Below are 14,611 nucleotides of genomic sequence, written 5' to 3'. Positions count from 1 at the left end.
GGATTAGAAGAGAGGTTTGGAAGAAAAGATCAAAGGTGTCTGCTGACTCTAAAATTGCTTGGTTCTAGGATCAGTGTCCCCTGACCTACCTCGGTCTTTCCTCAATAAAACAAAGAAACATCTCATTAAATTACATGGCCCGTTTTTTGTTTGTTTGTTTTCTTTGTTTTCTGGGGGAAAATATATTTAGCATTACAAATTTAAATGTAAATATTATATGAATTCAAGAAGAAATACATTTAAAGCATTCATTGCCACATAATCACCTATTTTGTGTAAAACAATAAAAATGATGTACTTTTTATTTGACAATAAAATAGTAGTCAAGTTTTCAGACTAGTTTAAATTGGCCAATCAAAATAAGAAAATACTCTAGAAAAATCAATTGTACTGGACAAAAAGCTGTTCCTAAAGTGTCAACTAAAATTTTTATTGGTAGTTCATCTCATGGTAAAATTGCACAACATATAATGAACCTAAAGCAGTCACATTTTAGTGCAAAAAAGTAAAATTTAAAAGCTATCAAGATTACAGCATAAAATTTCCAAAAGCCTCTCAATATTTAAACCAAAAAAGGGGGGATAGTAAAAGAATATCATGTAAGGAAAAATATCCTGTAAATAAATTACATTTAGAAAATTTTTACTTTAGAAAATTAACTTTCAATTGTAATGCTAACAGCAAGACACCCAGGTAAAACATACATAGTGTCAAAACAAGCCAAAGAAAAATCTTTTGGGCAAAAAAATGAAAAAGGATCGCAAGTCAAATTTATAGAAAATATTCCTTTATTAACTTTTGGTCGAGAATATGTTTGTATATTTTCAGAAAACAACTCCGAGACATGTGGATTCCTGCAACAGAGAGGAATTGACAAGAGTGCTCCAGCCATGAAGTCAGAAGAGAAACAGTCCAGAGATGGAAGACGTTGACCATGCCTTGCCATACTAGCAGTCAGCAGATGTGCATCACTGCAGATTGCCCAGGACCAAACCAGAGAGGGTCGGACCTGCATTACCACCATTTGTCCACCATCCAGAACTGAAATATCATTGCTGTTATGTACACATAAACAACTGTTGGACATAGAAATCGGGACTCAAAAGAACTGTTGGCCCAGAAAGAAACTCACTATAGACTGATTCATTTGCCTCTCAGCATAACCATTATTGCTTATCTCATTTTCGGTTCCTATAAGTGTATTCCTAGTATCACATGAGCTCACTCATCTAGGGGAAAAGAAGAACAACATAGACTGAAGAACAAGAACAGCATTGATCAGACTGTCAGACCTCAGAGGGAAGGTAGGGGAGGGTGGGGACAAGGGAGATAGATCAACCAAAGGACTTGTGTGCTTGCATATGAGCCTAACCAGTGATCACGGACAACAGGGGGATGGGGGCATGCATGTGGGAGGGTTTGGGATGGGAGGGGGGGGTTATGACAAATATGTGATACCTTAATCAATAAAGTAATAAAAAATTAAAAAATAAAAACAAAACAAAAAAAAGGATGTACTTTTTGAACATGTGTACATCAAAACCAAAAGGTATTTTTTACTTTTTCCTTTACTGGCAACTTTGGGTGCATTTTTAGGTTTTGGTTCCCAGCAGGCTTTTTTTTATAAATCTTGAAGCTGCACGTCTGTCCAGCTTGGCAGCCTTCTCCTGGTCTGTTATTTCCTTGACTCTATTCATGTCTACTCTGATTCTTTCCAATTCCTGCTTTCCTGGATGTTCCTTGGGATTAACCCCATGAGTTGCCAAACAAACCCAAAACATTGAATTTAACATGTAAGCAGAAATTAAATCTACTTCTGCTTGTTCAAGTGGGTCCAACTTCTGCAACAACTCATTTCCAGAAACAGACATCATGGTCACCAGCATGTCATCCACAGCACCAATGGAATTCTCAAATGCTGATAAATACTCATGAATTTCTGCTGGCATGTCTTTATTCATTTCTTCTTTGGCCTCTATGATCAACTGTGTGCTCCCTGAGGGCCCTCTCCTGATTTCAAACTGCCAACTTCTTGTATTCTCACTTGGAGAAGGTCTACATTACTAATTCTTAGTAATTTGGGGCACCTTCTCAATTGCATGCTTTCATAATTAATTATCAATTGTCATTTGTCTTTTTAAAAAAAAAAAAAGCCCTCCACCAATTGCCTGCCCATTCTTCTCTTTTGAATCCACCTCTCAGATCAAAATCAGGTTCAGCATCTGTGAAATTGACCCTCAAGAGTGAAATCAGTTTTTAATGATAAGGTGTCAAAAGTGTTCTGCAAGTATAAGGTATTAATTGAGTGCTGTAATTATTATTACGCAGCCACTTTCCACAGTGATGACCTTTGTGCTCTTCTACCTTTACTTCATCTGCTCTATTTTATGGTCTGTCATTTTTGAGGGTTTAAAGCCTCTCTTCTTTTCTGGAACCTGAAACTCTGGTGCTCTTTCTTCCACCCAATTCTGCCTTCTGCAAGCTGGGCTAACCTTTCTCCAAACCCAGCATGCGCTGTAGAGAGAAAGCCGGCCTGGGCTCTGATTGGAGATAATCACCATTCCTCCTCCCACATGTAGCCAAGCAAAACCATGTTGACTGACTCCCATTTAGCTTAGCCAATGTCCAGAGCAGGAAGATCTGAAGGAAGTCACTCACCAGCAAAGACCTTAAAACAAGCCTCCTTTATGTTATGCCCTTTGTTCAGAAGCCTAAAGTTCTGTGTTCTCTTTTATCACATCAAGTCATGAGTCCTCCTCATCCAAGGCCTGTAGTCTTGTTGAATAAAGCACTACTTTATTATATCCAAGCACTACTCCTTCAGTTCTGTTTTTCTCTCCATTCAGCTGTGTGTCAATGATCCCACTATTCTCTGTGCCTCATCCTGCTCTCCCAAATTTGGACTACCTATCCTGCTCATCATCCAGCCCTAGCCAGCGTTTCAGGCCAAGTTCAAATCCTTTGCAGTAGATCTGTGGTCCACCACATTGGTCCCATATAGTTTGTTTCTTCTAGATTCAAATACCTGCTCAAAAGTTCTCTCTTCTAGAATTAGTTCCTCCCTCTTCTGGGCTTTCAAAGCACTTTGCTTATAATTCTATGAAAAGACCAGAATGCACTACAAGTATTGTTTACATGTCTCTGACTATACAGCATATTCATAATAGCAGAATCTGTATTTTGCTCATTTTTATCATTTAAAAAGATGTAACAAAACCTGATTTATAGTGGATGCCCAACAAACAATTGTTAAGTAATAAATAATTCCCCCAAATTCTCCTCTCTGTATGTATATATATGTATAATTTGTGTACATGACTCCTATTATGCAAGTACAAGAGTTTATCTTGGGACTATATCTAAAAGTGGAATTGCTGGGTCATAGGTATATATAGGTCAGTTTTAGGAGCTAATGACAAACTGCTTCCCAAGATGGCTGCACCATATTTCACTCCCAGCAGCACTGTATGAGCATTTATGTGAACCCATTTCCTAACACTTGGCATGTTCGCATGTGAATATTTTGCACACTAAGTGAGTATAAAATGGAATCTCATCATGGATTTAATTTTCATTTCCCTGGTAATGAATGATGCTGAACTTCTCTTCATATTTTTATTTATACTTTTGTCCATTTATCTGTTACTCATTTTGCTTATTCATTTGTTTCTTTACATCTTCTTCATACCAGTCTCTTGTAGTTATATACATTGGAAATATTTTCCCCATTTGTAACTCTCCTCATTTGTAACTATTGTTTTAAGGTTCATTTACTAAGATGTTAATTTTAATTTGGTCATTTTTTATAAATATTTTATTTTTTATTCAACAGCTTTTATATTTTGTTTAAAAAATATCTTTCCCTTCCCATTTTAAAAGGGCATAATATTGAAACTCAGAAAACCTGGCTTTGTGTCCATATTCTACCATTTTCTGTGAGATCCTGGTCAAGTTATTTTATTTCTGTGCCCCCTCTAATTCTTTTTTTTTTATAAACAGGGAATATTATGGTACCATATATAGACTGCCATGAGGATTAAGTGTGCACATGTGCTTTATACATAAAGTGTTATACTGTATGCATGTTAATTTTAATAATGGTTAACATTCATTTGTGTGTAACTAGGATGGCCTGGAATTTCCAAAATGAAAAGAATACCAGAACAGGATTCAGAAAACCAGAGTTCTAGACCCATTTCAGCTATAACCTTTATTAGACATGACTTTTAACCTTCATCAGCCTCAGATTATCCTATATAATAAAGGGCTAATATGCAAATTGTCCCCTCGGGAGTTCGACCGACCAGGAGCTTGAGTTCGACCGCTTGCTATGATTTGCACTGACCACCAGGGGGCAGCGCAGAATGAAGGAAGGCCCAGGCCCAGGCCCAGGCCCAGGCCGGGGGAAGGAAGGCCCTGATCGGCCCTGATCGCTGACCAGGTCTAGGGACCCTACCCATGCACGAATTTCATGCACCGGGCCTCTAGTGATCTATAAAATAGTTACAGTATCTGTCTCACTGTGATGCTTAATTAACAGGGCTGGGACTAGGATCAGGTGAGTGAGGCACTCACCTCAGGTGCAAAATTTAAAGAGACACCAAAAATATTACAATCAAGATAAAATTTGATATTTTGATAAGTAATTTGATATTTTTAAAATAAAAATTAGTACAAAATTCTGGAATGAACCAAATATCAATTGTTTTTAGATATCAAAATTTTTAATTAAAATGTAATGTTATTTTTAGGAGGGGTATTGGTTTTCCATATTTTAGAAACTATTACATAATTATCTATTACAGAATGGCCAGGGGTAGAACCAGAAATATGGGGGCAGGGGTGGGAAGATAATCATTTGGAACTTTTTAAGAGCCCTTTCAAGTGAAGCTCAATCTTTTGCTCTTTTCAGCAACAGTGGATGATCGCTGTTCAGCTGGCAGGTGACAGTGTTCTGAAGCTTTGGAAGCCCGTTTTCAGCTGATTGGCTATTTTCACTATTGATGAGTTACTCTGTGTATCACAGCTGACTGATCTTAGCTGGCTGCATTCCTTGGCCCTGTACCTCTTCCCTTGGAAGCTAATGCCAATAGCAAAGGTGCTGCTTTCCCTGTGGCTACTGAAGCCTCCCTCTGCCTTGGGAATAGCAAGGACAGTAAAGGGGTTTTCTCATAGACACAGTGTGCTCCCAGCACATGACAAATAATAAACTGAAACTCAGCCAGCTGGTGACAGGATTGGCTGGTGACAGGGACAGTTTGAGGCTCAGGAGTGCTTTTAAAGCCTTATAAACACTGACCATCTTCCAGTTTTACATGCTTGGAAGGCCCCAATAAGTCATAGGCTGGATATAATTTCTTGCTTTGGAAGTACCTCATGATGAGATTTACTGAAGAGGCAGAAGATACTTTCAGATCTTTAACACACATTTAGGGGTAGGCTGGAGAAGGATAAATGTACTGTATGTAATAGTCAGGCATACCCTCTGTTTTTACTGTTGTGAATATTGACTTCCAAATGGATTTAATCAAAATCAATAACAAAATGTACAGTAATGAAGTAATATAAAATGCAGTAATGTATAGGCCAAGAGGTTGAATGGGGGCTATATTAACAGAAAAGAAGCTTTACAAGAACAATTCATCCCTCTTGTAGAAGCTTTCTTCACCAAAATGGCGAACAACCAGAATGACCAGAGACCAGAATGACTGCAGCCCCTCGCCCTGGCCGGCCCTGCCCCTCAGCGGGGACCCCCACCCCAATGCCCCACCAGGGCAGGCCGGCTGGCTCCCACCCATGCACCTGGCCTCTATCCTATATAATAGAAGGGTAATATGCAAATTGACCCTAATGGCAGAACGACCAGAACAATCACTTGACCAGTTACTATGAGGCACACCGACCTCCTCTTGGTCCCTTTCCCCATCCAGCAGGTTCTTATTGCCAAATGGCAAATGGGGAACTGGGGGTGGATGGCGAAAGATGCGGGCGGTGCCAGGCCAAGGCCCCCGCCCCGCCAGTCACCCCACATACAGAGGGCGACCCGAGGTGGGGGAAGGTCCAGTGAATGGGCGGGAACAGCCAACCTCTTGGTCCCTTCCTCTGGCCAGCAGGCTCCAATCACCTGATGGCAAATGGGGAACAGGGGGTGAGGGGTGGGGGGGGGGGGGGCGGGACCAGCTGCGGGCAGCTGGGGAAGATGGCCCTGATCGCAGGACAGGCCGAGGGACTGTACCCATGCACGAATTTCGTGCACCAGGCCTCTAGTAAGACAATAAGAAGGAGAGGCAAAGCTCTAGAGGTGGGCCACATGGGCTCTTCATAGAACTTTTAAAAATTGTCTTCTCAGCAAATTTAGTTTGACAGTCCCTGTCCAGGTGGCTCAGGTGGTTGGAGCATAGTTCTGTACACCAAAAGGTTGTGGGTTTGATTCCCAAACAGGGCATATAGCTAGGTTGCAGGTTCAATTCCCAGTGGGGGGTCATATAAGGAGGCAACCAATGGACATTTCTCTCTCACATCAATATTTCTCTGTGTCTCCCTCTTGTTTTCTCTCTCTCCCCCCTCCCTTCTCTCTTCCCCTCCCTTCTCCTCTCTTTCTCTCTCTCCTTCCTCCCTCCCTCCCTCCCTCATCAATGGAAACATATCCTCCAGGGGAGGATAAAAAAATTTTTAGTTTGACAGGATTGGGCTACAGCTGGAAAGACAAAATAAAGAAATCCATTTACAAGATCAGAAGGCTGACCTATGGGTAGATGGCCCAAACATTGTCCTTTAAGAAAATAAAAATGACTGATTTTAAATAATATCATAATTATTTTCTAAAAGTTTAGTGATTCTAAAATGTTTTATATATACCTTTGGAGCATACACATGCATCCTAAAGTTAAATGGCAAAGAGCACAATTGTTAAGAATTGTCTACTTATTAAATTTATATCCTAAGAGGTAAAAGAGGAAAATGTATTATATAGAATTGGCCAGAAAGGCCCAAGGTGATTTTTGAATAATCAATATTTTCCAATATATTCTATAGCCTTAAAACAGAGAAAAATAACTGATCCCAGCATTCACTAGAAATCTGTTTGTTTTTTTAAGGAAGCTTAATAATTCACTGGGAAAGATTGTCTATAATACAAAGACTTCAAAGAGTATTTTACCAAGAAGGAAAAGCACTCCCACTTTATAGGAAACCAAACTGAAGTCTTGAGAATATTAAGAGGTCTCACCATAAATCGCTGGTTGAACTCTTTCACTCATTTATCATTTCTTTACAATTTCAATTTATTTTTCCCTTCTCATATTTGGCTGTTATTCCTCTCAATTAACCTCTGTGTTACCATCTGCACTCCCTCATTTCCTTCCTCCTCTGTCTGTTTTCCTATTTCTTCGTCATATGACTATCCTTCTACTCTCTCCAGAAGACTTAAAAGAGGGGGGAAAAATAGAGGCAACAAAGAGGGAAAATAACCTACTTTTAATCACGGATAGAATAGCTGATTTAAGCCAAGGGGTACCATCTTTTGAATATGTTCTCTTAAAATGGATGAAAGGATCAGAAAGAGGGAGAGAGGAAAGGAAGGAAAGAGGGAAGAAATTAAAGGGGGAGAAGGAAATAAATGAATTATCAATATTTGTTAGTCCTGCAATGATTAAGTTGAACTTCCACGTGCCCGTCCTGTGAAATGTCTGAGAGTTATTGGAGACATACACAAACATTATTAGAGTCTGAGTAGCAGTAGCTGCTGCAGGGGTGGAATGGCTCAGAATTCAGAAATCAGGCACAGACCGTGGATGGCCTAGTGGCATTTCCTACTCATCCTCAAGGGACTCCACCATGACTGGAATAATAGAAGTCAAACTTCAATCAGGCCCTTATTAGTTACTTTGCACACAGAATATGAGGTGCCATTGTTGGTGGCAAACGACAGCTACTGCAGCTTAGAATTGACAGTGCCTTTTTTTACAAGCTATCTTTGACTGCTCAATATAAGGTTAGGAGCAGGTCATGTACGAGGTTTTTTACCAAATTAATGCTATCAGGGGAATTACACTTAAATGGAATTCTTTCTATCTAAACAATTCCATCTAGTTTCATCACTGCTTTTTCTCCCCATCTCTTCCTAAATAAAATAATTCAGACAAGTAGACATCTGGAATAATATATACAGAATCAAGTTATCAAACAAGCCAAGATTTACTACCAGGCCTTATGCCCTCTCTCTAAGTCATTCAGGAAATGCAAGTCTCAAATAGCCAGTAATTTTTTTTGACAGGTTTCAAATAATCTTTGACATTCTGCTTCTTGGTGCACAATTTTCATTCAAATGACTAAAATTAAAATTTAAAGAGATTCTTCCATGGGGAATCATTTCTTTCATCTATTTTTAATTTAAACAGCACATTGCTGTGTGTAAGAGAAGACTTCCTAAATCAGCCATCAATTACATGTAGGAATCTAAATCTAATCACCAAGCTTATTCCTTACTTAAGACAAGAATCTCTTCGTTATGGCATCTGTTTTTTGTTTGTTTGTTTGTTTGTTTGTTTTCAATTCTAACTACTCTCTTGTATAGTATATCTATAATAAAGAGTCTTATTGTCATCACTGTGCCAGTCCAATGAAAGAAAACTTCATTCCACCTATGTCTAGGAACACATAGCACATTGGATAAATGAAGGTGTTTTCAGTAATTAAGTGAGTAAGCAATGATTTTTTATGCACCTACATGCCCACATTTAATGTGCATGTGTGAGATGGGGCACTGGGGGTGGGGGAGAGCATAAAAGTATACTTTAAAGTAACTCTAGTAAGCATAGTAAAAGGTGACACTGAGTTGATAGAAGTGATGTTGAGTTGATAGAGGGCCCTGAATTCTAGAATAAGAGGTATTTGGATTTTATCCACAAAATTATATTGAGTTATTATAGATTCTTAAGCTGAGAATTGATGAGGCAAAAGCAATGTTTCTGGAAGATAGGTCTATTGTGAATGCTTGGCAATTGTGGGGAGGGAAGGATAAGGGAATAGGAGTTGGATGGGAAAGAGAAGGAAAGCCAAGGACTTTTCTGATGCTTATTATGGCAATAATCTTCTATAATAATAAAAGTGTAATATGCTAATTAGACCAGACATTCTTCCAGATGTCCTTCCGGACAACCTTCTGGACGAAGCTAGGGTTGCAAGGGAAGCTCGGGTCCCGGGTGCCAGAGGCTAGCCTGTGCTGGCAGTCGGGGGAAGGAAGGCCTACTTTTGCACAAATTTCATGCATTGGGCCTCTAGTCCATAATCAGACCAAAAGGGCCCACTATAGACTAAATGTTTGTGTCCCCCTGTAATTCATATGTTGAAACCCAATCCTCAGTATGATGGTATTAGGAGGTGGGGCTTTTGTGCGGTGATTAGGTGATGTGAGTAGAGGCCTTGTGAATGGGATTAGTGCCAAGAAATCCTACAGAGTATCTTCACCCTTTCCACCATTTGCGGGCAAGGCAAGAAGATAGCCATCTGTGAATCAGAAAGCGGACTCTCAGCAGACACCAACTCTGTTGGCACCTTGATCTTAGACTTACCAACTTCAGGAACTGTAATAAATGTCTGTTGTTTATAAACCACCCAGTCTATCATAATAGGTCATAACACCTCCTAATGGACTAAGACATGATCTAAATCACAATGTGGAGAGAAAGGATCAGAAAGGCCAATGAGACTGAAAATGTTATCATTTTATTGTGAAGACTGACTTGTATAGATAAATAGACAATTGTAAAATAGGAATCCTAAGTTGCAATAGTAGAGAACCAGGAGGAATTTACCACCGACAGAAAAATGGGAGTCAGCAAAAAACACTAATGTGGAAATGGGGAGGAGTGGGGGAAAGGGCAAGGGATTCAGAGGTTAAATATGTGGTTCAGCACTTGTTAAAGTTGAGATGATAAAGTTACATCAGTCTAGAGAAATTTAATTAACAGATAAAACGATGGTATCTAGATTAGAAATAAAAATTGAAATGAATGTTTTAGGCAATCAGCATGGAGATGATAGGTGAGGTCTTGAGAATGACTAGACTGATCCAGGGAGAAAAGGCAGACAAACAGTAGGCCAAGGGCTTGACTGTGGAGGAAATGTGATTTTGAAAAATGGGATGAGTATCAAAAAAAAAAAAAAAGAGAGAACTCAGAGGGGAGGGAGGGAACGGCCCTAGGCATGTTGAAATAATTGCTTGAGACTTTACTAGGAAACAGAAAACATGGGTTCTAGTTTTTTGTTTTGTCACTTACTAATGATCGCACAGTTGAATTGCATGCTTGCACTGTGCTTCTATAAAATAAAGGATGTAGAAGAGTTCTATTTCTGCTTAGGATATAGAAAGCTAGAAAGAATGCTGCTAACAACTCTAACAACAAAGAAATGCCATGATTTTGAACTTCTTGGTCACCTGATGTCACAGCACAACCAAGTATCCTGAATTGCCAAGAGACAGATACTTCTGAGAAGACATGGGTCATGCAGACTGACAGAGCATAGGAGGATGTGCTAACTACCATATGAGCAAGTAAGATGAAATCAGACAATTTTAGCAAATGCTAAAGGCCGAGTGTGGGCTATTGTGACAATATAGAACTCTTGTGAGCCCTGGAACACAAGGAAATCTATACTCACTCACAGGTTGTTTTCCATAGAACTCCACTAAGTGCTCATAAGATAGCGGACAGAGCGAGAAACCAACGAGAGCACCCTCAGTGGTGCAGACGTGCAGGAAGGGAGAAACTGACACAGCAAGAATGCACAAGTTCTGTCATCCTACCCAGAATCTTTTCTCATAGGGAGTATGAGGCTCCCTATGAGTTGTAATCCACTGGGAGGGAGAGAGACACAAATCCCATGGATGATAAACAACTGTTGTCAGAAATAAAACCATCCTCTTCAACAATGAAGTGCTAAAGGAACTAAAGGACAAACACAGTCCCTAACTCACCCACAGGTTTTGTCTTTAATGTTCATTTGCAAAGCAATGGCTAGTTATCAGATAATTGGGTCCTCAGGCCTGACCACAATCATGCGAAGGGGCATTGTTAAGGGTTGACTTGTGGCCCCCCCCAATTCATATGTTGAAGTCCTAACCCCAGTACCTCAGAATGTAAATTTATTTGAAAATAGGGTCACTGCAGATATAATTAGTTAAGATGAGGTCATACTGAAGTAGGATGGGTTCCAATCTAATATGGCTGATGTCCTTATAAAAAAGAGAAATTCGGACACAGAGACATACACTAAGGGGGAACACAAGGTGAAGATGGAAAGGTTAGACTGATATTTCTATAAGCCCAAGAGTCAAAGGTTGCCAGCAACCACCAGAAGCTAAGGGGTAGGCATGGAACAGATTCTTCCTCCCAGCCCACAGAAGGAACCAACCTTGCTGATACCTTGATCTTGGATTTCTTGCCTTTAGAACGGTAAGACAGTACATTTGTCTTGTTTAAACCACCCAGTTTGTGAAAACATTTATTTGGACTATGTGAAGTGAGATAGTAATTGACAAAACTAAGTCCCTGCCCTCTAGGGGCTATTACCCTAGTTTAGGAAATAGACAATAAAACAAATGAATAAGTCAAGTAGTGGTATGTGCTTTGAAGGAAAACAAAGTAGGATAAAAGGGCTAAAAAATGTCAAGGGGGGTGGGGTGTGAAGAAATGCTTCTCTGAGGAGGTGTCAGTGAGTAGAGACCTAATGGGTAAATTCTTGGATTGGGGCTCCAGGCTGAGGGAGCAGCAAAGGTCTTGAGACAGAAACTTGTTTGGCATGTTTTGAGAAACAGAAAGAACACCAGGATGTCCACAGCCGAGTGAGCCAAGAGTGTAGAAATGAGGTCTGAGAGACAGATGCAAGATCATACAGGCTTTGTTAAGATTTTGAATTTTATTCCAAGTGTGATGTCCTTTGGAGGGTAATGAGAAGTTATTTAAGTATTAAAAGCTGGCTGCCATGGGAAGATTAAACTTCCATGGGAAGGAGGGTTAATGTGAAAGTTGGAAGATCCCTTTGGAGCCTTTACAGTTGTCCATGCTGAGATGTTACTGTCTTGTACTAAGGTGGGAGCAAAAGTAGTCATAGACAGGATGTATTTTGACAGAATTGCTGACAGCATATGGTAGCTATACAGGCATTGGTCAGGGTAAAGCCTCTGCTGTGATGAGAATAATTTCCAACATGAATTAGAAGATATCACTCGAAGTAGATTTCACAGCTCTAGAAAATAAACTATATAGCATAGCTGGGCATATAATGGCTTAAATATTTTAAAATCCTTCAAGACACTGGCAAATATTTTCAAGTGGTAGAATCTCAACAGAAAGTGCATTTTAACAAGAAACATGTTTTCACCATTCCATCCTTCAAAATGTTTCCTGGGTTCCCACCCGGGGTGCTCTCCCTAGCAAAAGCCATTGGTGGAATCGTTTTCAAAGTGCTAGCCTTTCATCTCAAGCCAAAATAAATCAAAAACTGTGGTCACAGCTTTTGCAAGGATTGGTTCAATTGTGAAAAAGAATACGTTTGATCTGTAGAGGCTCTCCAGGGAAAAAAATGTTTTCAGTGAAAGGGCAGCATTTTATTTTCTAAAAACAAATGCTCCATCATCCTTCATCCATAAAAGCTATCTCTGCACACCCAGAAATGAAGAAAAAAGTTTAAATACTTATCCAAGCTCAGCTGGCTTGGCTCAGTGGTTGAGCATCGACCTATGAACCAGGAGGTCACAGTTTGATTCCCGGTCAGGGCAAATGCCCGGGTTGTGGGCTCGATCCCCAGTGTGGGGCATACAGGAGGCAGCTGATCAATGATTTTCTCTCATCATTAATGTTTCTGTCTCTCTCTCCCTGTTCTTTCCTCTCTGAAATCAATAAAAATATATTTATAAATAAATAAATATTTACCCAAGCCATGTGCACACAACAGGGAGGTGCTTAAAGTAGGGAGAAATAGCATTACTGAGATCACAAAGGGAGGATTCTGCCTAAATTATTCTGATTAAATACCCAACTGGGGTAAGTGTCCAAAATTATTGTTCTACTTTCATTTCACCTAAAAGGAGGAAGATCTTGCTATTTGTATTCTCCTGAGATATAACAAGCCCTTTCCTTCAGACTCTGTTAAGACAGATTTCCCAAGAGCTATGCTAAGTCAAAAATTGGTAAATCTTCATAATTGTGAATCCTATATAATAAAAGGCTAATATGCAAATTGTTTCCTCAGGAGTTCGACCACTCGCTATGACATGTGCAGAGTACCAGAGGGTGGGGTGGAATGAAAGAAGGCCCCAGCCAGCAGCTGGCAACCGGCAGCTGGGGGAAGGAAGGTACTGATCGGCCCTGATCACTTGCCAGGCCTAGGGGCCCTACCTGTGCAAGAATTGTGTGCACTGGGCCTCTAGTATTAAATGAGCTTCTATAAAAAGCAACTGTCTATTAAATGTCAACCCAGTACTTGTCCCATGTGGAAGGATGTTTTTCTTGATTAGATTTATAGCTTTTTTCAATACTTTAATCAATGCAGTCTCAATCAAATAACTCTAATCAACTTTGCTTCCTAATTTGATGAATTATACTAATAAACTCCAATTTTCACCAAAAAAATGTAGATTTACGGTCAATTCCTTTTCATTTTAATAAGACACTTCAACCATTTTCAAAATTATCTAATCTTGTTTTTTATTTTCAGAGGTTTTAACTAAGCTAAATTTTCTGTTGGAATGTACCCAAGATGCTAATAAATATTGCCAACTGACTAAATGCAAAATCAAGCAAACCTACCAAGTTGAGGTCAATTGATTTTGACTATTATTGTTATGTCCCTACTATATGCAACATGCTGTGATAAGTACTATTGGCAATATATTGATGAATAAAACAGCTCTTTGTTCACAAGCTCACAACTGGGAGGACTCCTAAGCTAGTATTTATCTAGAATGTTCCTAGATTGGTATTTATCTTGAAAAGATACAAAGCTGTGAAGAAGCTTATTTGTAAGAAATCAAAGAACAAAGACCTTTGGAGTCATTCATCACAGTGTCCCCATTTGGGGAAATTTCTTAACCATGGAATTCTTCAATCTACTCTAAGGAATATAAGCATGAACACAGAGGGAAAAACTCATTGTTCAGTAACTTCAATTTTCTAATTTCAACACTTTTAATGAAAAAAGCAATCCTAGCCGAAACCGGTTTGGCTCAGTGGATAGAGCGTCGGCCTGCGGACTGAAAGGTCCCAGGTTCGATTCCGGTCAAGGGCATGTACCTTGGTTGTGGGCACATCCCCAGTAGGGGGTGTGCAAGAGGCAGCTGGTCGATGTTTCTCTCTCATCGATGTTTCTAACTTTCTATCCCTCTCTCTTCCTCACTGTAATAAATCAATAAAATATATTTTTTTTAAAAAAAGCAATCCTATATAATAAAGAGCTAATATGCAAATAGTTGTCACGCCGCCACACCGTAACAACCAATCAGCAGGGACCTGAGGCTACATGACGCCTGGCCTGGGCAGAGGATCTCAGGCCGCGCCCTCCGCCTGGCAGAACTTGACAGGAGACCTCAGGCCACGTCCCCATTCCCGGC

The 14,611-nt window shown here is 39.8% G+C and overlaps 1 protein-coding gene across 1 annotated transcript; it reads right to left on the bottom strand.

Annotated features, from left to right (window-relative positions):
* Positions 1-1,592: 1,592 nt before the first annotated feature.
* On the bottom strand, positions 1,593-1,961 carry LOC307098580 (nuclear nucleic acid-binding protein C1D-like; the record flags this gene model as incomplete). Its single annotated transcript, XM_079769504.1, has 1 exon — positions 1,593-1,961. One exon carries the CDS (start codon positions 1,959-1,961, stop codon positions 1,593-1,595), a length of 369 nt encoding a protein of 122 aa, XP_079625630.1.
* Between the last annotated feature and the right edge of the window lie 12,650 nt (positions 1,962-14,611).

Source organism: Cnephaeus nilssonii (assembly GCF_951640355.1).
Source record: "Cnephaeus nilssonii genome assembly, chromosome: 4".
NCBI lineage: Eukaryota > Metazoa > Chordata > Mammalia > Chiroptera > Vespertilionidae > Cnephaeus > Cnephaeus nilssonii.
The sequence above is the reverse complement of the archived record's forward strand: the minus strand, read 5'-3'. Positions and strand labels throughout refer to the sequence as shown.